The 24,803-nt window shown below is 32.5% G+C and overlaps 3 protein-coding genes across 3 annotated transcripts in view; 2 read left to right on the top strand and 1 right to left on the bottom strand.

The window, feature by feature from the left end:
- LOC129217637 (UBX domain-containing protein 1-like) overlaps positions 1-7,724 on the top strand; it is a 29,356-nt gene extending 21,632 nt beyond the window's left edge. Inside the window, exons 7-10 of the mRNA XM_054851966.1 lie at positions 1,481-1,552; positions 5,652-5,805; positions 7,328-7,508; positions 7,589-7,724. Of these exons, the coding sequence (XP_054707941.1) occupies positions 1,481-1,552; positions 5,652-5,805; positions 7,328-7,508; positions 7,589-7,635 (454 nt within the window). The 3' untranslated portion in view covers positions 7,636-7,724. The remainder of the gene's footprint in view (positions 1-1,480; positions 1,553-5,651; positions 5,806-7,327; positions 7,509-7,588) is intronic.
- Positions 7,725-8,801: 1,077 nt separating this feature from the next.
- Positions 8,802-23,380, bottom strand: LOC129216763 (testis-expressed protein 30-like). The gene is made up of 5 exons (XM_054850980.1): positions 23,247-23,380; positions 16,089-16,173; positions 12,559-12,804; positions 10,682-10,727; positions 8,802-9,228 (listed from the first exon to the last, which is right to left on the bottom strand). Exons 1-5 carry the CDS (start codon positions 23,378-23,380, stop codon positions 8,849-8,851), a joined length of 891 nt encoding a protein of 296 aa, XP_054706955.1. The 3' UTR covers positions 8,802-8,848.
- The window catches only part of LOC129217635 (transmembrane protein 184B-like), a 41,390-nt gene continuing 36,676 nt past the window's right edge, over positions 20,090-24,803 (top strand). Inside the window, exon 1 of the mRNA XM_054851965.1 lies at positions 20,090-20,246. The gene's annotated coding sequence lies outside the window, so the exon portion shown is untranslated. The remainder of the gene's footprint in view (positions 20,247-24,803) is intronic.

The following is a 24,803-nucleotide window of genomic DNA, read 5'->3' as shown; positions in this document are numbered from 1 at the left end:
AATGGCAAGCTTTCTCTCGTAGCAGAGGGCCGTTGATGGGAATGTTGCGTGCTCGCGCATCCAGGAACCACTGAAACACAGCAGAGTCAACATCTTGAAATTGAGCTGGCCACATTCGCTTCCGACTCGGTCCAAGCAACGATGATTGCAATTGTGCTTCAATTTTCTTTCGATCTTTTAAAAACGTAGATAAAGTTGACGGGGATATGCCGTACTTTTTTGCTGCCTCCGATTTCTTTAATCCATTATCCACTTCTACGATAATAGCCATCTTTTCTTTAAGAGAAAACTGCTTTCTTTTGAGAGTCGCCATTTTCACCAAAAAAACACTCCGTGACCCTTGGTCAGAATTTTAGCGATTCTAAACTAGACCACCCGTTGGCAATAAGAATGACGTATGCTTGTCTTCTCATCCCGCTGACGAATCAGGAGCCACTTTGTTCGATTTCTCTCTTCGCACCTTACAGACTGAATGCGTGAGTCACTGGCCACAAGAAATTTGAAATCTTGCGGATTCCCCCCTGACAAATTCGTGGGGAACCATACAATAGCGCATGGCTAGACACAGGCTTTTGTTTGGCTTACGTTTCAGCATGAGTGGATTTCCACCTTGAATGGCTCTGTCGCTCTGTTTCAGAACTACAAACGGAGTTTTCACGTTACGACTAACGAAAGTTGTTTTTTTATTTCCAAAAACAGCATTAAATGAAAAATATTCAAACTGACGCCAAGAAAAACCTTTCGTTGTAACGGATTTTTGTAAAAATTCTTTTCGCTATAACGAGATTTTTTTTACATTATCTTAATGGGGTTTTAAACGGGACCGAACGTTTTGTTCGTTGTAACGGATATTTCGTTGTATCGGTATTCGTTGTAACGGGATTTCACTGTATATATTTAAATTTTTTGCTGGAAAAATTTTGTATGAGTTGTCATACACCAAAAAACTTTCGAATCTTTTAGGTTCATAAATACATATCCTTGGAAGTAAAATATGAAATTTAAAAATATGTAAGCATTTAACGTGTAATGTCAAGATTTATTTTTGCATTAATCGGTTTTTAGTTATTCTAGTTGCTTAGCTAAATGCAGTTTGGTTTGATTTGAGTTTTTAAAAACATATGCAGGAAGAATAACTGATAGCTATTTTGTTTTCACAAAACAATACTTTATATAGTTCTTGTGAAAAGCGTATGTTTTTTCTTAAAGAAAATGCATCATGTGAATCATGGAAAGATATAAGCAAAAGTCGTGGATTCAAAAACTCTTTAAATGTAGCAGATACCCAGGAAATATTGCACAAATGATAACTAAGCAGATAAACTGGAAAACATATCCTTATGTGATGAAAGTGAAAAATGAAATGTAGCTTAAAAATTTTTTAGTCATTTGCTGCCTAGATTTCAGAAAACTAAATATGTGCAGTTTTCTATCATTTTGAAATTAAAAGTACACAATTACATATTCAACATTGTTTCAGATTAAAAGATGAAGAATTCAAACGTTTAGCTGAATTAAAGAGACAGGAGAAATTAGAAGCCAAAATGGCTAGGTAAGTAGTATATTTTTCTGATTCATTCATTCAAAAGTATTACATATCATAGAGTAGGATAAAATGCTCTATAGTGTAGAATAGTTGTGTATAGTTTTGTTTCAGTTTAATGAATAAGTGTTTTTTCTCACTATTTATAATATAGTGAATAATTGTAAAGATGAATCTGATTTTTTAAACATGATAAGCATACAGGATAATGAATTTTGGTTTTATTTGGTTATTCAAGAATTATACCTAGGCGAAATGGTTACAAGTTCAAAATTTATAATGGGTAATTCTAGATAGAATATAACCTGCATCTTAAACTATTAGGCATTCAACCCCAAAGCAGAATGCTTTGTGATGTTCTGCAACGTAAAATCATTTGACTAAAATTGTTCTGCAAGTACTTTAAGCATTGTGTACGTAGAAACGAGACCTTTTCACAAATCAGGATCCCAAAATCATTGTTTCATACAGGAGTATGAAAGGAATGTTTTATTTATTTGTTTAGTACTCAGTCTTCAGGCCCAGACTTAACTTTTGCCCTTCCCCCTCCCCCTGCAAAAAATCACCAGTGCCCCTTAGAACCCACTGGATTGGGCCGTGCCCATATTCAAATATAGAAAGCTACAGTTTGTGGAAAATCCGGAAAAATCTCATCCCTGTAGGGTGCTTAAAGACATAAAGCAGGTGCAGACAGTAAAGTTAATTTTCTACAGAAATCTGTAGACTGTCTGCAAATATCTTAATTTTGCACAAATTCTGCTGATTTCTTTAAGATTAAAAAGTTAATATAAATTTCCTGCAAATGATGCATCAAATTCAACATTTTATGCAAGCTTTTTGCCGAATCAATGTAATTTTAGATTTCCTTCTCATTTGAGGAAATCTGCAGAAATTATATCTTTCATTGAAGATCATTGTAAAAAATCTGCAGTTTCTGCTGATTTTGTACAGAATTGTTCTACAGCTCAGGCATTTGTTCTGCGACATACGTCACAAATTTATTAGCATTCTGCTTTGGGGCATTCAATAGTAGAGTAAAAAAATATTGCATTTGGGCATGAATATGAATGATTTGCTAATGAAAGATACCTAAAAGGAAACACAGAAAGAGGTTAAAAATAGAGTACTTAGTACTCTATTTTTATACTGATAGTACTACTATCAGTATACTAGAAGGAGAAAATGAAGCAGTATTGTATTAAATACAAGATTATGACCTGCATTCAAACTTATGAGAAATTTGAAAGGGCCAAAAATAAATATTATTTTGATTGTAAATGGAGATTTTTGTATGGTTAAATATTTTCTTGAATTCAAACATTAATTAAACCTGCTTCTGCAGTAAATGTTTTTTTTTTTTAATTTTAATTAGTTTTGAATTAATCATTTTTTCACCTTTGGTGAAGAATTTATGAAAATTAACACGGTTTACATAAGACTACCTCGCTCATCCAGATTGCCTGGGAACAAACTAATGTTATGGATTAAAAATCCGGATTATTGAGTATCCTCATATAAATAATAGCCGATGATAGAGTAACCCGCGTGTTTCAACAAAAAAACTTGCGCCACAACATGATAATTTGATAATATGCTTTGGTAATGTTTGCCGTGCAGGGAAAGGTTTTTTTTGACAAGGCTGAACACAATCCGGTGACTTAACTGTTTTACTGGTAAGACTCATTTCAGATAAAAATGGTCAACAATGACCGCTATCTACTGGAGTTGATCTCAAAACTTAAAACTACCAAAATATCACCAAACTGGCAATGACTGTTTTCAAATATAGAAGCAAATTTTCTCCTGTCATACCATGATGGCGACTTTCTAGTCTTTACTAATAATAAAGCTGAAAGTCTGTCTGGATCTCTGTGATGCGCCTAGACCGTTTGGCCGATTTTCATGAAATTAAGCACAAAGTTTGTAGCATGGGGGGTGTGCACATCGAAGCGATTTTTCGAAAATTCCATTTTGTTCTTTATCTATACCAATTTTAAGCACATTTTACCTAGCAAATTATCACAACGTGGAAGAGTAAATTACGAAATTATTATAAGGTGGAATCGTAACATTGGCAAACAAATGAACATAGCAAATTTGTCATCCATTATTTGTAAATATACAGCAAACCAAATGACCTTTTAATTTTCAACTACAGGCAAAGCAGTGCAGGTACCACTAAGATAAATAAATACCTTTGTGCTGAACAGTAAAGTAAGACAAAACAACGTAAGCAGAAGCACAAATTTGTAAATTACAGCAGACACGTGTTTCGGCGTTACAGGGAACGCCTTTTTCAATGCAAAAAATTATGAGCATATGGATGAAAAGACGTCCGACAAAATCGTCGGATGTCTGCTCATTATTTTTTGCATTGAAAAAAGGCGCTCCCTGTAACGCCGAAACACGTGTCTGCTGTAATTTACAAATTTGTGCTTCTGCTTACGTTGTTTTGTCTTACTTTACAGGTACCACTAGTTTAAAATAAATCCTTAAATGTTTCATCCCTCTTTTTTAAGAGTTAAACAATAGGTTTAGTAACAACATTATTTTGCATTGTTTAAAATGACATTAAAAATATTTATAAGTAATTTAAAGCAAATAATTTTTCTAGTTCTTTCTGTATTTTATTTTTTTAACATTGGCAATGACAACGTTGGTTCCTCTCCCTCCTCACCCCCTGTTTTCACAAGTGTGCCATTTCACCCAAATGCTATTAGTTAAGAAATACTAATTTTGTTCTCATTTTAAAAAGACCTACCTGTGATTAAGAATGAGTTACAGGTTGTTCCCAATGGTTTTGAACGCAAAGCAAATGGAGAGCTGAACAAAGTTTTCAAGCAGCTTATTTGAATAAAATTTGAGCAATAATCAGTTAATTTATAACACACCAAGTATTTAAAAATGTGTGATGCGTTACAAACTATAGGATCATTTCAGACATATAACCGGTTGAGATGAATTTCAAAATGAAAACAGAGTTTTAACATTTTGACAAAATTCATTCAAAAAGTTGTAAAAACAGAAAATTGCCAAACTTCTACATATTTGCGGCAAAAGAGGGGAAAGAATTTTACCATGCTCCTCAATTTTTTAATGAGAATTTAGAACAAACAATGGAATCTTTTCCACACTACCCATTTTTGAAAATATATGTATAAAAAAAACCTTTTTATTTAATTGTGCTAAAAACATTGAAAAGCAGCATTCCTAACTTACTTCAATGCAATAGCCGCAGATCAAGCAAAAACTTGTTGTATGCACCTTGCTCCACTAATAGCGCCTTTTTTGCACTACCCATCATCGAAATTGAAAAAGAAAAGTAAAAAAAAATGTCGGCTTACCCTATTACACAGTACACACGGTACAAAATTCAAACTTTACTTATCAGGAAATTTTCTGGCACACTTAAAATTTTTAATGTCAATAAAAATAACTAATGAGAAAATAAGAAAATTCAACACATTAATTTTGTTCCAGAAAAAGATGTTATGGCAGTTTATAGTACTTCTAGGCTAGAAACAACAGCTTCTTGACACTTAATATTAGTGATAGTGTATGTAACATGAAGCAAAAAAAAAAAGGAAAAAAAGATAACTTTAAAAAAGCAGGCTAATTTATTTCAGGAATATTACTAAAAATAAATAATTGCATGGTTTTTATGTTTAGTCAACATCTTACCCTGTGGTTATAACTTTTTATTCATTAAAAAAAATAGTAGTGTAGGTACTAAATATTAAAAAAATAAAAGGCATTGGGCGATTCTCCAAAAAATGTCTGGTGTGTATTGCTGAGTTTTTTATTTTGTCCAGCTAACCAAAACCTTCAAAAAATAATGCTGTTGGGGAATAATACATGTTTTAATGTACTATCAAAGCATAGCTTTAATATACTATCAAAGCATAACAGTTAATCCCATATTTAATTAATAGTTATTTAAATAAAATAAAAAACTTAGCGTTACGCACGGGACATTTTTTCGAGAACCGCCCATTGGCATACTAAAAAAAAAAATGCATTTTAAGTAATGTAATTCTTGGTCTATGAGCAAATCAAATTTTTCTATCCTTGTATTCTGCAATTCTAAGTCATTTATTATTTTGTTTAGGCAAAGGGTCCTTGATGATATTGAACGAGATAGACAGGCAAGAAGGGAAAAGTTTGGTATGGGGCCTCCTGCAGCTACTGCACCAGCTGCTACGTCTCCTCCTGCATCTGTCACTTCAACACCTCCACAGTCATATGATGAATGCAAGCTTCAGGTTACTGTCACTGATTTATTTATTATTTTTTTAAAAAGATTGTTTAGATCTAAATTACGAACAACAAGTTTCATGAAACCCATATCTTTGAAAAGTTGTAGACGTGTTGCAGGACGACAAGAAAATAATAATCTGCTTTAATGACACAGGATGTAAAGTCATGGATGTTTGGCAGGTTCTCCGCCAAGGCAGTTGAAGCCACTGGTAGAAACTGGTTAAAATTGGCATGGCAAAAACCCCTTTAGGCCAGAAACTAGCAGAAACCCAGAAAATAACTTAAAGTAATTACAGATATGCAATAAATGATGCAAACAAAAAACAATTAAATGTCAACCAAAGTAATTTTTTTTTTTTGTGTTATCACCATTTAAAATCAAATATGAGATTTTTTGCACTCTGCAGTAATTTATAACAAAAAGCATGTCGTGATGTAGTTTCAAAACCTAAATGATTTTCATTTTATTATGCACAAATGAAAAATTTGAGAAGATTCTCAAAGCGCAGAACTAATAGGCATTTCCATCAAAGAATCCTCATATATAAAATGACGATTAATCGAGTAACGCTGACGCCATCAACAATGAAACTCGCGCCATGGCATGATAATTTGATAATATATTTTTGGTAATATTTGACATGCAGGGAAATGCTTTACTTGGACAGGGCTGAACTGGATCCGGTATCTTAATTGTTTTACTGGTAAGACTCATTTTAGGAGAATGAAGAAACGTAAATATGGTCAACAATGAATGCCATCTACTGGATTTTAGGGTTAATGCGCTGGAGTTAGGGTTAAAATTTCAACTATCAAAATATCACAAAACATGCATTTGTTCAAATATCGAAGCAATTTTCACTTATTATACCTTGCCGAGTGATTGTCTAGTAGGTAAAATTTGTGAAACTTTCATCTCTTGAATATTTTTTGGACTAAATTGACAATTAAAGGTTTAAATGTTTTATATGTAATTATTTATTGCTGTAACGAAATTCATTCAATAGTAGAAATAAACTTATGCATTTTACTATCATTTTTCAAAAAAAAAAAAAAAAAGATTCTTAAACGTTGAAAATATTTCTAAAATGTATAGCAGTTTGAAATTATCAGGTATTTTTCAGGATATTTTGAAATATGCCTGAAAAATATTCTCCATGTATGTGTGTAGAAAGCATTGCATATGGCAAGGAGTTAAACATTAAAATTTTTAATTTTTCACCTTTCTTTTGAAAACAAATCCAATTCCTTGAACTTTCAAGAAACAACAATATCATTGGTTGTAAGCTAAAATTTATTAAAAGAAAAAACAAATTGTTTTCTGCTTCTTAATTTTATGAACCTGGTAGTTAATTTCATAGATTTAATTTTAACATTTTCCCCAGCCCTTCCTTGCTTCCTTGTTACATATGTTTTGTAAAATGTGGCTTAAGTAACTTTTAAAGTCTGTTATACAAAAATGAATGCTGAACATTTTATTTCATGAATTTTTGAATTGAAAAAGAATTAATCAATGTTTAATTGCAGATTCGACTGACAAATGGTCAATGTATGACGCATACATTTAATCCTAAAGAAGAATTAGCGGCAGTGAGGTTATTCATTGAGATGAATCGCACAGATGGTGCTGTTCCTTTTAATCTAATGACCAATTTTCCTAAGAGAATTTTCACCGAAAGTGATATGAATGCACCACTTCACTCATTAGGTAAATGAAATTATTTAATGCATTTTCAGTTTTAGAAAGTTTTACTGTTGCTTAATATTGTAAATCTGTCTTATTTTCAGGTCTGGTACCCTCAGCTGTTTTAATTTTAAGCAAGCAACAGCAATAACAAATTGTAAATTTTTAAAAATTGATATCCTTTTTTTTTGTTTTGTAAAATGGTGTATCTTCTTTTTTATTCTTAAATAAAATTTTAAAAACAAGCAACCTTGATAGTGATTAATTAAGTATTGACATTGGTTAAAAATGAAGCCCATTTTGATGCAGTGACATCCCATTATAAGGGACTTTCAAATTTTGTTTAATGGAATTTGTCAATGTAGCAGAAATTCAATCAGGACTGAAAATTTATTCATTGAAACTGATATTCTGTTGTATTGGTATTAGTTGTTATGGGATTTCCCTGTACAGAAAAAAATTCAAGTATTAATAAATGTGTGCTTAATTGACCTTATTCAATTAACGGACATGGTGAGAAGTTAAATTAAACATTCACTAGAGAGAGAGCATAATAAACTTAAATATACTACAGTTTTACAAAAATGTCTGCATATGCCAGTGATTTCCACATCCATATGCCCCTAGGGGAGCAGTGAAGTCTTCCCTGTGGTGCGGAGAAATTTTGAAAAAACTTCACAAACAATGAGACTTCTTATGAAGCTTTTGATTTTAAACCTTCATTAGCAATCAAGTTTGTCTTGAAATAACTCTCCAGAAAATTAAACACAATGTATTCATTGATTTAAAAAATTCTCTCCTGTAATGTAAAGGTTATAATTATTCTAATATTCTGTATGCTGCTAAAATAATTATTTTTTGTAAAATTAAAACTTGTTTAGTATGTAATCATAGGAGTTCGTTCGGTTAAAAAAATATAAACTGATACTAAGTGCCCTTTTATAGTTCAAGGTGGATTTTAATTTTGCTTAAATGTTAAGTAAACCTTTTCATCGATAGTAGAGAGAAGAAATTTGCACTATTAGGGCACTATTGAAACTAAAACACACAAGAATTGCTAGGATTATTTTTTTAAGCCTCATTACTGCTAAGTGAAATAGTTCCCCATAACTTTAAAACATGTGCATATTTTTTTTGTGAAAAGCTTAAATTAATCTTGCCTCTCTAATCAATATGTTTAAATCTTTACATATTTCAGTTTCAACAGACCACAATGCTTTAAGAAGCAAACATTAACTATAAAAATTCCAAATAAATGTATAATATTTTTATTTAAAAGGTACAAAACATTATTGTATCAATTAAATAAAATGTTGCTAAAATATATATATAGATGAACACATAAATGCTCGATTTAGTTTCTATCACAAGTTTAATACTTTCTTGCACCAATCAGAGACATGCTGGAAAGCTTCTGTGTACATATCATCTTCATAACTCTTTGCAGGTTTAGCACTATGATCACAGCCTACAAGCCAATGTATATCAAAGTCAACATTGTATTTCTTCAAGATTTTATCAAGTGAAACTTTATCACACATTTCGTCCTTAGTTCCACTGAGGAAGAAAACAGGTGTTCGTAATGTCCTAAAGGGTTCCTCTCTGAGTTCCTTCTTGTCACCTGGTTTATGAAGAGGATATGACAAGCAAATTATGCCCATAATTTTGTCACACAAATTCGTATTCATTGTTCCTTCTGGGTCAGAACATAGCATTACAGCAGATCTTGCCCCCATAGAACGACCTGAGATGAATATATTAAAAATTATTACTTAAAATAAATTTATATTTTGGATTAATAGATTAAGGCAGAATATAGTGAAATCTCATTACAACAAACTTCAAGGGTCCATAAATTTTGTTTGTTTTAGCAGGAACTTCATTGTAATTGAATTCAAGCAATATAATGGTAATTAAAACGGGACTTAACATTTATTTTGTTGAAAGGGATATTTCTTTGTATTGGTATTCACGGTAATGAGATTTTACTGTATAATCTTAATTAGAAAATATCCATTATTAGAAATAAAATTAATTCAAAAATCGTTGAAAAAAAGATTACTTGATATCTCTAAACTCAAGACTGTTAGTCAAGAATTAATGCATCTAATGGACAAGTTAAAAACAAGGACTTTTGTATGTAACCTTTTACCTTCAGCAATTTGACACAACCTAATGCAAAATTTTAATTATGTTTCTATTTAAAATAAGGGACAGTAGAAAAAAACCATTTGCAAATCTTGTTAGATGTTAAACGTTCACTGCCTGCAAATAGCCTGTTAGACTTTGATAGTCTCTTAAGGTAGATGTTTAAATATCTAAGGCTAATATTGCTTGCTTGGGTATTTTCTAAATATAAGCATTACAGAAAAGATTTTTAAAAGAAATCTTGCTATACCCTATGTAAATGGAAAAATAAGTAAAAATATTTTCACTCATTTTCAAATATCAAGTACAAGAAGTAAAATGTTACATAGGCCTGGCAACAAAAATTTGTGCAGTATGCAGTGTGTTAAAATATACCTAACAGCTCTTAAAACAAAGCAAAACAATATCTGTTGTCTTAAAACTCATGTCTTTAGATATATGTATGTTGGCAACAGAATTCTCCCTGAGGTTAAGAATTGTTATAAGTAAATAAAATGCTGGAAATGCAGCAACAAAGTTGCAATTACCAGTTATATACATTTATAACAACACACAAGCGACATTATTTACAAATGTTTATTGTGTGAATTTTTGAAGATGATGCAGAAGAAAACCCTTAACCAAATTTTTGTCAAATTTGCCAGCACATTTCATAATCTATTGTAATGAATATGACTGTGATTTTTCATCATAATTATATTAACTCAAGTGATATACATAGTTGCCAACTTGGGAAAATCTCAATGTGTAAAAAACTTAGATTACTACATAATATTGTCGAACACACAAAAAAAAAAAAAAAAAAAAAAAAGCCAATGCAACCTCACCTGTAATTCATAAGCAACTTAAAAAAGTCGCAACCATAGACAAACAAAAATCTCGTTACATGATTGTATCTTTTTTTTTTTCAATGTATAGACAATATCTATTTTATTGGGATAAGATTTTTTTTTTCTATTTTAGTTTCAGTCATATACATTTTATTCCTGAAAATGTACACAGTGCTTTCTCCTGATCAAACTTAAATGAAAATGATAGAACTTTCTTACCTCCTATGAGTATTCCTTTGGGTTCATAAGTTTCATTCAAATATTCCTGTTCAAGTAAAAAAAAAAAAAAAATGAAAAACAATATTCTTCCTGATTAAAATTGAAAATAAAATGTACTTTCAAATTCCAAACAAGTTTATTTATAAAACTATATAAATCGAGTGGGGTTTTCTTAACTTTACGGACTCACGGTACCCTTTGAAGAGTTTTAAGACAACATCCGAGTCAATCTCTGTTATATCTCTGTAGGGACCTATGTATATTGATACCGAGGACCCTTGGCAGCACTTACTTTAGGAACTCCTGAAGTAGAGCATAAATTGTACATAGAAACTTTCAATTGCCAAAAGAAATTGGTGGAAAAGTTTTATCACAGAGAAACACGAAACTGTAAAAATCCTTGTTTTCTTTTGGCCTCAAAAAATGCTTTAAGTTTGCTTGGATAATATTGATCAAAATAATTAAAACAGCTGAGATGATTGACTTGCCCTGTTCTACATGAAAGTTAATAAATTAAGTTGTCACTTTTTATCCCAAGAACTAGATACTTTTCCCAAAAATATTTCCAAAGCTCTTACTATTATAAATACACTCTCTGCCCTCTTTTGTTTCACATGTAAGTGTTAATAAATAATATGTTCAATTTTAGTAGAGCACATAATTGCAAAAATATTACATGTGATAGCTTTAGGATTATAAGGAGCTCTGTTTCAGTCTAGAAAAGGTAAGAGTTTAGCATCACTCACACTGAAGCTTCAATTTATTGGCTGCTTATAGAGCAAGATCCCAGTAGGCTTGAGCCACCCTTATGGAGTTTCCAAAAATTGTTACCATAGAAGTAGAGTAAAAGTTGTAAATAAAACGCAAAAGTAAGAATTTCTACCTGTTTCATGTGAATTAATCAGGGTTGCCAGGGGTTGAGAAAGGTGCCTAAAAATAAGTAATTTAACCTCATCGAATTTCCGAAAATCGTTATCATAAATGGAGAATAAAATATGGGAATAAAACATTAAGTGAGGTTGCCTTTTTTTTCATGTCCCTAATCAGGGTTGTCAGGGACTAAAAGGTGCCCAAAGAAAGAGATAATTTACCACTCTAGTTTCCGGAAATTGTTGTCATAAATGAAGAGTAAAAGCTGTAAATAAAATGCTAAAGTAAGATTGTCTACCTTTTTCCGGTTCTAATCAGGGTTGCCAGAGGCTAAAAAATGCCCAAAAATAAGTAATTGATCCTTCAGTTTTCAAAAATTGTTATCATAAATAAATAATAAAAGTTGTAAATGAAACGCTTAAGTAAGGTTGCCTACCTATTGCATGTGAACTAATCAGGATTGCCAGGGGCTAGAAGGTGCCCAAAAATGAGAAATTTACCCTCATCGAGTTTCCACATAAGTTATATAAAAAAATGTTGGTAAAAATATTACAAAACGGATGGTATAGGGTTGCCCAAGAAAAAGTGGTCCAATCATAGGGTTGACGCTATTCAAAGTTTCAATAATTGAAACTAGCGGAATCTTAGACAGCTTAGCAGTAGCTAGAGCTCAACCAGCTATGGCTCACTTGACTTTTTTCTTCACAACAAAAATGAAGGTTTTTAAAATTTACTTTTAGCTTTTAAAAGCGCTAATTAGTCCGTCATTTATAGAGGTCAATTGTTGCTCCCCCCCCCCCTGGCAGCAGAAAAATTGTTTTTACGTATTAGTATGCTTGGTTTTTGTTGTTTTCCCTATAGAATTTACATTGACTATATAGCCTTGGAGAAGCTTGAAAATACAGGCCTGGTACTAACTAAATTACTACACCAATTTGCAATTATACATTAGTTACCCTATATTACTTGTAATACAATATTCAAAAACAGTAGGAACAAATACTTACCAAAACAGAGTTGAAAACATTCATTCTATATTTCATATTGAGGCCCTTGCAAGTAAATCTTAACACAAAGCAATTCAAATTCATTAAATATTTTGTCAAAGCAACTAGTTGAGATGTATGCATATCACCTCCAGCACCATGTGTTAACACAATCCAATATTTTTTCTGACCAGGTATCTTTTTAGCCGATGAGTGACTAATTTCAGCTGGTATGAGCTTCTCTTTGTATGGTATATTGATAGAAATCTGAAACAAAAATTACATTTTGAAATTTGTTAAAAGAAATTAATTTTAAATTATATCACAATTTTATGTTAATAAACTTGAAACATTAGATTGTAACGTTCATCTTAGTTTATAGGAACTCATAGAGGACTGAACATTCAAACAATTTGAATGGCACTAAGTTGGAAGTTTTTAAAATTCATATCAGGTACAGAACAATTTAATAAATCAATTAAATTCATTTGACTGCATCTTCACATCTGGGTACCTGTGACAACATGAACAAAATTATTTATGTAAAAGAATATGATTAAAGCTTTACACAAGAGTTGAAAGGTTTTTGCGATACTGTTTGGGATAGTTTTCTAATCAAAATAAGGTGCTGGGGCCTCGGTAGCAGTCTTACATTTTTGAGATGGAGTGCTTGATTCTCTTCCTTGCCCTGTTTGTAATTTCTTTCTGTGTGCTGTAAATTCTGCTCTGCACTGCCTATATTGTGTTATCTGCAAGGGTGTTTGTAATCTGAAATTTCAGAAAATTGGGTTGCCGTTTACCAAAATTTTGGGCTGACAAACTCATTCAAAAGCTAAAAAATTATTGAAAAAAAAAAAAAATTTAAATGTTTTTTTTTCCAATGATTTCTGTTTGCATATGTGAAGGGCTGTTATGGGGGGAAAGCAAATTTCTAAATAGTTTCTGAAAATTTCAGTCCTCAGAAAATTTTACTCGAGTCCTGTATCATATTTAAGAAGAGTTCATAATGACTAAGGAGCTCCACCCCCTGCCCGTTTCGCTCGCCAACCCCTGTTTGCCACCCGCGGCGGATGGCAATTTTAATGTTTTCCCCCCAGTACATCCAAGGGGTGAGGATATCCTCAAAACTGGATGTTCGGCCCCTTAAGGTTTAGAAGGGTGAAATGGCTTCTCCTGGATGTTCTGCATCCAACAGTACCAGTATCAACTTGGTAGACATTGACAGGTTGGAGGAAATAGGATTAAAGGCCCACACAGGGTTTAGATAGATAGACATAGATTCTGTAAAGTAAGACAAAACAACGTAAGTAGAAGCACAAATTTGTAAGGATGTCTTTTCATCCATAAGCTCATTATTTTTTGCATTGAAAAAGGTGTTCCCTGTAACGCCGAAACACGTGTTTGCTGTAATTTACAAATTTGTGCTTCTACTTACGTTGTTTTGTCTTACTTTACTGTTCAGCACAAAGGTATTTATTTATCTCATAGATTCTGTGATTCCAAGTACACAAGCTCGAAAAATTTATGTTGTCAATAAACAAAAATTAAGCTTAAATCAAATTTCCGTGTTTATGAGGAAAAGTTTTCATAATAAATTCCAGAAATATTGATTACTAGTGGCACCCGCACGACTTTGCCCGTATTAGAAAATTAAAAGGTCTTTTTGTTGGCCTGTATATTTACAAATAATGTATGATGACTTTCTTGCCAATTGGCTTGCCCATGTTACGGTTCCACGTTATGATAACTTGGTAATTTACTCGTCCATCTTATTATAATTTTGCTCGGGAAAATGTTCTTAAAATTGGAATAGGAAAAGAACAAAATTGAATTTTCGAAAAATCGCTTTGAGGTGCACACCCCCATGCTACAAATTAATTCTGTGTCAAATTTCATGAAAATCCACCGAATGGTCTAGGCAATATGCTCGTTAAAGGGATCCTGACATAGAGTGAAATGTGGTGTAATCCACATTAAAATCCCTTATTTTTCACTCGCTTTGAGTTCGCGCTTTTGGTTTCGTTTCCCTTTCAAAGCGAGCGTTCATCTCTGTCCCGGTCTGAGACAATATAAAAGTGATGACGTCATAGCAGATGGCTATTTCGTATGTGGCGCCTGTGTGTTTTTCTCCGCTATTATAGGCTGCCGAATATGGTAATGTTGTGATATGGACCTTGGTTACCTCTTCCAAGATGAAATGCTGTCAAGTATCTTGTATATATTTTTCTTTCTTGACAAATTTTGATTGAAAATTTTGATGTATGCTGTTGAAATTCTTTTAAAAATGATGATTGATGTTGTGCATATGCTTTCCCCTTTGGCTTGTAGTTGAAATTTGGAATTGTCTTTGTCACACAATTCTAATTTTTCTCTTTTGACAAAAATAAATGTTGAGTGATGAAAAATAAGGGATTCTAATGTGGATTACACAAGAAACTTTCAGCTTTAATATTAGTAAAGATGATAGACTGAGGCAGATTTTGAAAAGAAAAAAAAAAGGTTTTGCAGTCAGTTTGTTACATAATAAAATAGAACTATATTGGGAGTTTAAATGAAACTGAAAATACTTAAATTATGTACTCCATAAGCAAAACAAAAGCTTCTAAAGGTTTTAATTGGACTTCAGTATTAAGTATGGGATATTAAATTTAAAAAAAATCATGACACACAATGCAGCAAAAAGTACCAAACATTCAAATTCATTTTAGGCATATGAAAAAAAAGGAAGATGGTACATTTTAAAAAGAAATTGTTTGCAACTAATGATATTAGATATCATGGAATTTGAAAGTTTTATATTTATTATCCCATTAAACGTCTTCTAAGAATAAAAATCTTCTAGGAATAAATACTCTAGGAGTAGAAATAGGGCAAGAAGAAAATATTAAGTTCTAGATGGTGCTTAAAAAATGGGAGTTGCAGCCATTACTTTTGTAATCTTCATATGGTGCAGCTTCAGAATAAGTGCTACAGCAAAGATTTAGAAAAAAAAACAAAAAAAAAAAAAAAAAACAAAGGACCAGATATTTAACACTTTTGCTGAGAGATTAAATGTATAACAGTAGAACCTCGTTTATACATATCAAATTAGTAGAGTTAAAAAAAAATTGTATTCACTTAAATAATAATTCTTAATTGTGATAGCAAGAATGGAACTATAAATGTGCCAAATATTCGCTTTATTTTGATACACAACTTCTGCATAGGCCGTATTATAAATTATAGTAATCTAACTAATAACATGGCTTATTTGGAGTGTAAGTCCAACGCCACTGCAGCTGAACTATAAATGATAAAGTGTTTGTGTGTTACAAACCTCCATAATTTTGTTACAAAGTACAGTATAACCTAAATTTAACGATTGTCAAGGGACTGGAAAAAGTTATCGTTAAATTGGGGAGCACAGACACCTAATACAGTTAAATCCAGACCAGTGAACTGCATCATTAAATTGAAGAAATCATTAATTCAGGTCTCGTTAAATCGTAGTTATACTGTATTGTTTTTTGCTGTGATAAAAAAGAATTTTTATTTTCAAATGCCCATATTACCCCGATTATGCAGATTGGCCTTTGGGTAGTTAGTAACTTTATTAGTCTGGATAAACAAGATTGTACTGTACTTTGAACAATGAAACTTCATCATAGTGCTAACCTAAAATAGTATGAGGATAAAAAAATGAAGTGCATATTTTAAAACTTTATGATAGTCAATTAAATCAAAAATGGTTAAGCAGAAATCGCCAACAGAATACAAGAAATAGCTATTTCAGGATTACAGAGTCCCTTCATCAATTCAAAGAAGTGCTCAGCATGCAAGAAAATCTTGAGTAATAGATATATTTTCTTGGAAAATGTGTGCTTTATTTACTGTATTACTGACCATCAGTATATGAAAGAAATAAAAAAGATAGAGCAAGATGATGGAAAACTCAAATTTTCCAGCATGCTGGATACTTGGAGTTCATTCTTTTGTTTTTCTTTTTATTTTTCTCCTAAAAAATTTCCATTCATTTTTATGCCATTCCCATCTCTACTTGCACATGCATGCTTTCTATTCTTATATACAGTATAATATAAATATTAGTTTCATGTTCAAAAATGGCTAGCATATCATTTTGAGTGTTAATAAAACTTGATTAATGTGCCATTTGAAAATGGTGATATAGAAAATTGATATCTGCAACAACCAGTGGCGGTTCTTGGGAGGGGCCATAGGGGTCCTGGCCCCCTCACTTTTTTCAGACAATAATTTATAACTTTTATATTTATTATCCTTTTTTTTTTTGCATACGTGCTTGAAATTTAAAAAAAGGATTGTACCGTATTTTTCTGCGTGTAATCTGCGGATTGTCTGTTATAAAAGTAAAACTAATGAGGTGCGGTTTATACGCTGCCGCGGATTATCTGTGTGTGTGTGTTTTTCCCTCAACACCAACGCATTGAACCTCAATATTTACAGCAGCATTCACAGAGACCGAAGAATCGGTTACCCTGCCTGTATGTTGTTTTTTTTACACAGCTTGAATGTTATTAATATCGTTCGTGATTTACTTATTAGATTAAGTATTTTGTAGCTTTTCCTGTGTTTAAAATGAATTTAATTTTATTTATTTAACACAAATAATTCTTTTCAGAAAGTTTAAATATATTTTTTTCAAAAACCGGGGAGGGGGCTACGAGTGCACCCATGATCTGGCCCCCTCACTTTTTCAAGGCACGAGCCGCCACTAGCAATAATGCAACAAGTGGTGACATTTCCCCACAAAATCATTAAAGTTGTATAAGCATTCTGAACTACAGAAAACTAAGTCAATTAAACATTTAAAATTAAAACTTTTATCTTATGCAAAAGCAGAGTAATTGCTTGTCAAAAACTTTTCAAGAAATTTTGCTTTCAAAGTGGGTCCCCTATTTGAAACTTCAACAAAGAACATTTTTTATCTTTTACTGCTACACAATAAATGCAATTCTGTCACTGGCGACTAAAACAACTATTTTTAAGCAAAGGCAACTTAGAGCCAAAAGATGTGCAAAAACAACCATTTTGCTCTTCACTGTTTTTACAGTGCAGCCTTTTTAGGCTTTTATTTGGATGAAAAGATGACAAAAATACATAAAAGCATCCCTTTTTTCTCTCAAGGCGAAAAGAACTGTTAATAATACAAATGTGACGACCAGCAACAGGCTCTGGGCCCAGCTAGACTGGTCCTAGTCAATTTACAATCCCCAGTGAAGATCAATGGCCCTCTTAAAACTATCTACTCCCTTGCTCATTACCACCTCTTCCGGTAAACTGTTCCAAGGTTCCACTACCCTGCTATAATAATAATTTTTCCTAATATCCATGTTAGCCTGAGATTTAAATAGCTTAAAACAATGACCCCTTGTCCTGTTTTCAGTGCTAAACTTCAGCCCCGTAACATCTTTCATTTTAATAAATTTAAACAACTGAATCATGTCCCCTCGGTCTCTTCTTTGCTCAAGACTGTACATTTTTAACCTTTTTTCCCAAAAAAAAAAAAACAATGTATTGTCCGTTTTTTAGTTTTAATTTTTTAAAAGCATTTAAAAATTAGGAAAATGAATTTTAAAAAACCTGTTTACAATGAGAAGTGTTATATGTTTATGTGACTCCGATTTTTTATAAATGGTTGGTTGTTGTGATCACGACTTTTGCAAAGGGTTAGTATTTGAAATTGCGATTTTTGCAAAAAAATTACTACTCAGTACTCCGATTTTTGGAAACCGTTGCTTGTATCCTGAATATTTGTGCGTAAAATTTTGCTTTCGAATTTCGTGAAAAAAATAAGAAAATTTTTTTTTTCAACTATGAGCATTGATTTCTACTGGTCAGAAATATTACACATTTAGCCTTTCTAGTGCTTTTTATACAGTCAGTCTTTAACTGTTGCTTTTAATTAAAGGCAAGCAATGTTTAATTACACCAGAATATGTCAGCATAAAATGTTTTGGTGTTCATTTCAAAAGGTTGGAGTAAAGTCTGAAAAATGTGTTTTTAAGTTTTTTTTTTGGGGAGTATTTTTTAGATAGGATAGATAGGAATTTATATGGGCCAGAGTGGAGCTCTTTTACCCTGTATGAGGGAAAGTCATGAAGGAGTTGATTTGAAATGGTGTGAGGGAGGGGGGATGGAGTAAAAAAAAAAGGAATCTTTTCAGAGCCACACTATATGCATATTTACAGGGATTACATAATTGAAATGACAGGAGAAATGAATAATCTGGAATATGATAAGAACTGAGTATATACAAGTATTTACATGGAATGTACAAGTGGAATGAAAACTGATAGGCCTAGTCCTATCAGTGCCAAGAGTGAAAAGAAGCTTAGGCAAAACCTAAGCAAACAAGAATCATCAACAGATGAACATAGCATCCGACGGCATATTTTTGCCGCCAGAATTAAATGTGAAGAAGATTTGATCGAAGATCAGTGGGTTATCGTGATAACCAAGTTTGGTGAAGAAGTTTGTGGTGGTGTCAACAATATAGTTTTTGATGTAAGATATCCCCGGTCCTTATGCAGGGTTTTATTGGAGACGAACCATGGAGCTCTAAAAATTCTCCTGAGAATTTTATTTTGGAGAGCTTGAATTTTTTTGATGTTACTAGCAGCTGCATATCCCCAGCAGGGGATACTGTATATGAGAGCAGGGTGAATGATCGTGGTGTAAAGTAGTAGTCTGCTTTTAGTGTTCAGTGAGTTATTTTTATTAAAGTATTTTTTAGGAAAAATGTTTCTCGTATATAGGTTTAGCTCCTACTTTAAGTGGTCTCATTAATATACCACAGAGCCAAGATGACGATTTATTGAAGTAGCATTGTATATTACAATGACGTAAATACTATTTGAAAAAAAAAAATGGAAGACTAGTTTTAGAAGCTATATTTTCTACTCCTGGTGACATTTCTTGGGGGATCACAGTGACCTCAAGTTGGGGTGTTCCTGAGTTTATATTTGTTTATTTACTGTGAAATTACCATTTCTTTCTACTTTGTAAAAATCGCCCAACACAAAATATTAAATATTTTCGTTTGTAGTATCCAATAATTTATAATCAATTAACTAAAAATAAAAGTAAAATAGTTTAATTCAATCAATAAAATTTAACGTGCAAAGAACGGTACCATTTTTTTAAATCAAAATTAAAACGTGCGACAATCAACTAGTTTCATTTGAAAATTTTGGAAACAGAAGCAAACGGCAGCGACTAAAAAAATAATGTAGCAAAAACAAAAAAGAGGCGTGGTCGTATACGTTCACGGTTACAGTTAACTTTTGACGGTTTACTTTTTCTTTTTTTGTTTCATTGCAAAATCAAATGAAATTACTCAAAAAAAAAAAACCACTTTCATTCCTACAGATAATCCCCATGCTTAAAATTTAAAAATATAGAGATAGTACATGTTTTGATCAACAGAAACTGCTGAAGACATTACTGCAAAGGAAGGCCTTTGTCAGCTAATGGTGTGGCAACATAAGCAAAATTAAATCTGTTTATGGCCTCAATAGTAGTTTTGATTCAGTTATTGTGCTTTTTAATATTAATAAAATACAAATGATGTTGTAAAATAACAAACAGTAATGTCATACAGCGTGAAATTATTTTCCAGCAAAGAACCAGCGTTTTTATTATAGCACTTCTGAATGAGATTTTTTGTTGATTATCGCTAACGTACGATTCAGGTAAGGTTTGTTTTTTAATTTTCGAAGAATGATGCGAAATATAGATTTTTTTAATACGTTATATTTTACTTGTATGTAAGCAGAAAGAGTATTTTCAAGGTTCTTATGGGTGAAAGTGCATTGATTGTTTTCAAGGCCGTAACTTATCCTTTGCATGTATTCATGAAATCAATCAGCTGATTAGCGGCTGACTGCTTGCAAATAACATCGTGAATTTTTTTATGATTTCAAAAAATGAGCTTGAATATATCATTGCAGCACTGTTCTCAAGATTTTTTTGTTGACGAATATACATATTGAGTTACAGAATCATCCATGACGATGTGTATCAACGATAATGATATTAATGTGATGTAAATTGAAAAAGTTTGGAACATGTGCTATTTAAAACTTCTTTGTAAAAAGTCTTGTCTCCTCTAAGTATTTTTTTATTTGTGCACTAGGTGTGATTGCGTACCAACTGGTGTCTAGTTCTGCTTTTAAAAAGTTAAAAGTAAGTTGTGAATTGTACATAATTTTTTACAAGCCACTGATGTTATTTATAATTTTTAATACAAGTCACTTGACTGCAATTTAATTGATGAACTTACAGTTCTTGGTGAGTGGATTAGTGAATTGATTCTCCAACTGGGGAGCGGCAAGAATTGTTGAGGGAAGGATGCTGCCAAGTGTCCGGGTTTTGTGGCAATTCTCCTGGGCTTGGGAGGCATATTAATAAATTATATTATTAGTGTAGCAACAACAGTGACTTTGCTCCTCTTATTGTACAACTCTGAAGCATAGCTTCTATATAGGGACACTAGCTGCAACGACACATGTTACGATCAATGGTCATTTGTTTTCCAACAAGATGGAGTAGCCCCCCCCCCCCCACTATCTGACAGACGTGGTCCTATTTCCTCAATAACAAGCTTTTTAGTCATTGGATTCGACAAGGTTCTGATGACTACAATCAACTTCTTCCGTGGGCACTGTATTCTCTGGATTAGGGCCGTACCAAGCCTGATTGGTCGTACAAATGTTATTTGAGCGCCTTCATGTAGTGGCATTCAGGGAAAAATAGTTCACACCTGGAGCGAGGTTTTGTAGACAAATATGAAATGGGGGAAAAAAAAATACGTTGGGAATTTATTTTTTTTTTAAACAATGTGTAGACTTCTTTTTGCTTTGCCAAAATGTACTCTTAAATGCATTTATAGAAACACAAATTTTTATTTTTCAAAAATTAGCATTGAAAACAAATTTTGATTTATGTATATTATTGAACACATCTTATACCAAAAACAAACTGACATCATTAACTTACAGCTAGGAACAAATTAATTAATAACATACTATGTAACAAATTTAAGAAAAAAGAGCTTATGATATGTATAAATATCAAGGAGGAAATACATGTTGTTTTAATTATTTAAAGTAAATTATGCTAAACACGTTGAATCTTTTACACAATCGCATTCTATCTGTAATAAAGCATACAACATGCACAAAGTGAACAAATAATTAAAACTATTTTATATCAAAATAAGCTGAGCATCTAGTATTAGAAGTTAAATTAGAGGAATCTAACTTTTATAGCTGTAGCGATGTGCGTAATACAATGACTCGAGGCGGATACAAACCAGACATGTTTATTAAGCTACGGACGATCACATACTACGCGGGCGGTAACCGCCTACTGTGTAGAGATACAATTGGCACATGCGCAATAGGCACAAGTGTGACGTATGCGACATCTTCCCCTGTAAAAATAAAAAAAAAGCACAAAACATACAATATTACAAGAAACAATTAAAGAGAGTTTATAAGTCCAATCTATTAGGTGGCCTGACAATGCGGCCCGATTTGGTTTGGACAAGTTTGGGAGAAAGTTCGGAGAGTTTTGTTGGTGAGGTGTGTCTTAGAGCTGGTGAAGTTACTGGAGGTGGGGGCGATGAATGAACTTCTGCAGGTGACTTGTCGAACTTAAAGTCAACAAAACTTTTATGAGAAACAGGAAGGTCTGCTAATGTTGGGGCTAGTTGAATAGTGTTTTGCCGGAATACTTGCTCTCCACTTTTAATGATAGCGGATCTTGGATTAACCATTTTTTCTACCTCTCCTCCGATCCATCTTTTATGATCTTTTTGCACTCTGACGTGATCACCAGGACCGATTGTATAAGCAGGATCTTTTGTATGTCGATTAGCGAATTCTGTCTTTTTCATCCGTGCTACTTCCAGTAATGCAGACGCATTTTCAACAACTTTTGGCATTAGAGCTTCTTTAGTAGTGGGCAGAAGTGATCTGGTTTTTCTGCTCATTAAGCGTTGATTGGTGGACATGAGATTGTTTTCTCTTGGGGTGTTACGGATATTTAACAGAGCCAAAGCAATGTCTGTGTTATTTTTATAACATTTTTGAAGAACAGTTTTTGCTGCTTGAACAGCTCTTTCTGCTAAGCCATTCGATTGAGCATGATATGGACTGGAGGTTTCTCTTTTTACATCCCAGTCTTTTAGAAATGCTTTGAACGGTCTGGAAGAAAATTGGGGTCCATTATCTGATTCCAAGACTTCGGGAATTCCGTGTACAGAAAACCACCTTTTTAACACTTTTATGCAGTCGTAAGAAGTAGAACTTTTCAATTTTTGAAAGTCGTAGAACCCGGAATAACTATCTGCGATAACAATATATATTTTTTTATTAAACTCGAAAAGATCTGAACCAACCCTTTGAAATGGGTATTCAGGTATAGGCTTCATCAAAACCGGTTCTTTTTGTTTGTTTGGTTGATGTGACTGACAAATCGTACACTTTTTAATCATTTCTTCAATGTCATGGCACATCATGTACCAATAAAAAGATTCTCTTGCTCTTCGAAGCGAGCTTTGGATACCCATGTGCCCCTGATGAAGTTGATTTAGCAATTTATTCTGCAAAGATTTTGGTACAACTATTCTTTCACCTTTGAAAATTAGTTCATCATAAATTGATAGTTCCTCTCTAAAGTTCCAGTACTTTTGCAACTCTGGTGGCACTCTAGCTTTTTCATCGGGCCACCCAAATTCGATAATTTTTTTAAGTTCATTTAATTCAAAGTCATTTTCTGTCTCAGTTTTAAAATCTGTTAATGCCTTTTCAGACATAGGCATTACGATATGTACTACGTAAGTATCATTATCATCATTATCATCTTTAGTTTCTAGACAATCTCGACTCAATACGTCTGCAACAGGAATGGATTTACCCTCTTTGTAAATTATTTTAGGGTTATATTGTAAGATATCGTAGAAAATTCTTTGAAGCCGTGGTGGGCCCTGATTAATTGTTTTTTTTTCCAATAATTTCTAACGGTTTGTGATCAGTTTCAATTGTTACTTCTTTCCCATAAATGTACTGGTGGAATTTTTCGCACCCAAATAAAATGGCTAATGCCTCTTTTTCAATTTGGGGGTAATTTCTTTGAGTTTTTGTCAAAGATTTAGTGGCATAAGCGATTGGTTTACTATTTTGACTTAACACTGCACCGAGTGCGGATAAACTCGCATCAACGGTTACAGTAACCGGGTCATTAACATTATAATAACCTAATACTAGTTTTACGGTGCAGACGATACTAGTTTTTTTATTTTAATGAATGCATCATTTTGTTCTTTAGCCCATTCCCACACAATGTCTTTCTCTAAAAGTTTTCTTAATGGTTCGGTAACATGCGAAAAATTTGGAAGAAATTTCCCCAGATAATTTGCCATCCCGAGAAATCTACGCAATTCTTTAATACCAGTGGGTGTTTTGATGTTTTCAATAGCTTTAACTTTATCGGGGTCCGGAGCAATACCATTTTCATTAAGAACATGTCCTAAGAATTTAACTTCGTTAGAAAACAAAATACATTTTTCTTTATTTAAACGTAACCCTGCCAAATAAAGTTTTTTCATAACTTTTTCTACTATGCCATTCAATTGTTTTTCATTTTCAGCGTATAACAAAATATCATCCATAGAACATTCGACATTCTCAAAATCTTTCAATAATTCTGACATTTTCTGCTGATAAATTTCAGGTGCAGAAACTAACCCAAATGGAATTCTTTTGTAAGCGTACCTTCCCCAGGGGGTATTAACTGTTAGGTATTTTGAAGTTTTATCAGTGACTCGTATTTGCCAAAAACCTCGTTTACAATCTAATAATGCAAAACATTTTGCTCCTTTAATTTTTACAGCAATTTCCTCAACAGTTCTTAACGGAAAATGACGTCTTTTTACATGCTTATTTAATTTGGAAGGATCAATACACACTCTTAATTTACCATTTTTTCTAACAATTACTAATGGACTTACACACAAACTAGGTTCAGTTATTGGTTCAATTACACCCAATTCTATCATTCGATCAATTTCTTGTTTTACACTGTTTTCAATAGCATAAGGAATTTTTCTAGGCGGGCATACATCAAATTGAGCTTTTTCATCAACATCAATATCATATTCAAAGTCTTTTAAACAACCTAGCCCCTCATAAATTTTTGTTTTCCAATTTACTGGAACCATTTCGTTCTCAGCAGACAGCACTCTT

The sequence above is a fragment of the Uloborus diversus genome, chromosome 2 (genome assembly GCF_026930045.1).
Source record: "Uloborus diversus isolate 005 chromosome 2, Udiv.v.3.1, whole genome shotgun sequence".
Classification (NCBI taxonomy): Eukaryota; Metazoa; Arthropoda; class Arachnida; order Araneae; family Uloboridae; genus Uloborus; species Uloborus diversus.
The sequence above is the reverse complement of the archived record's forward strand: the minus strand, read 5'-3'. Positions and strand labels throughout refer to the sequence as shown.

Coding starts and splice junctions, on each gene's coding strand:
- LOC129216763 (XM_054850980.1), bottom strand. CDS start 23,380: ATGCCTATGTCTGAAAAGGCATTAACAGATTTTAAAACTGAGACAGAA. Junction 16,174..23,246: donor GTGCCACCAGAGTTGCAAAA/GTACTGGAACTT, acceptor ACTATGATGAAG/TTTCATTGTTCAAAGTACAG. Junction 10,728..12,558: donor ATGTTTTCAACTCTGTTTTG/GTAAGTATTTGT, acceptor TTACTTGAACAG/GAATATTTGAATGAAACTTA.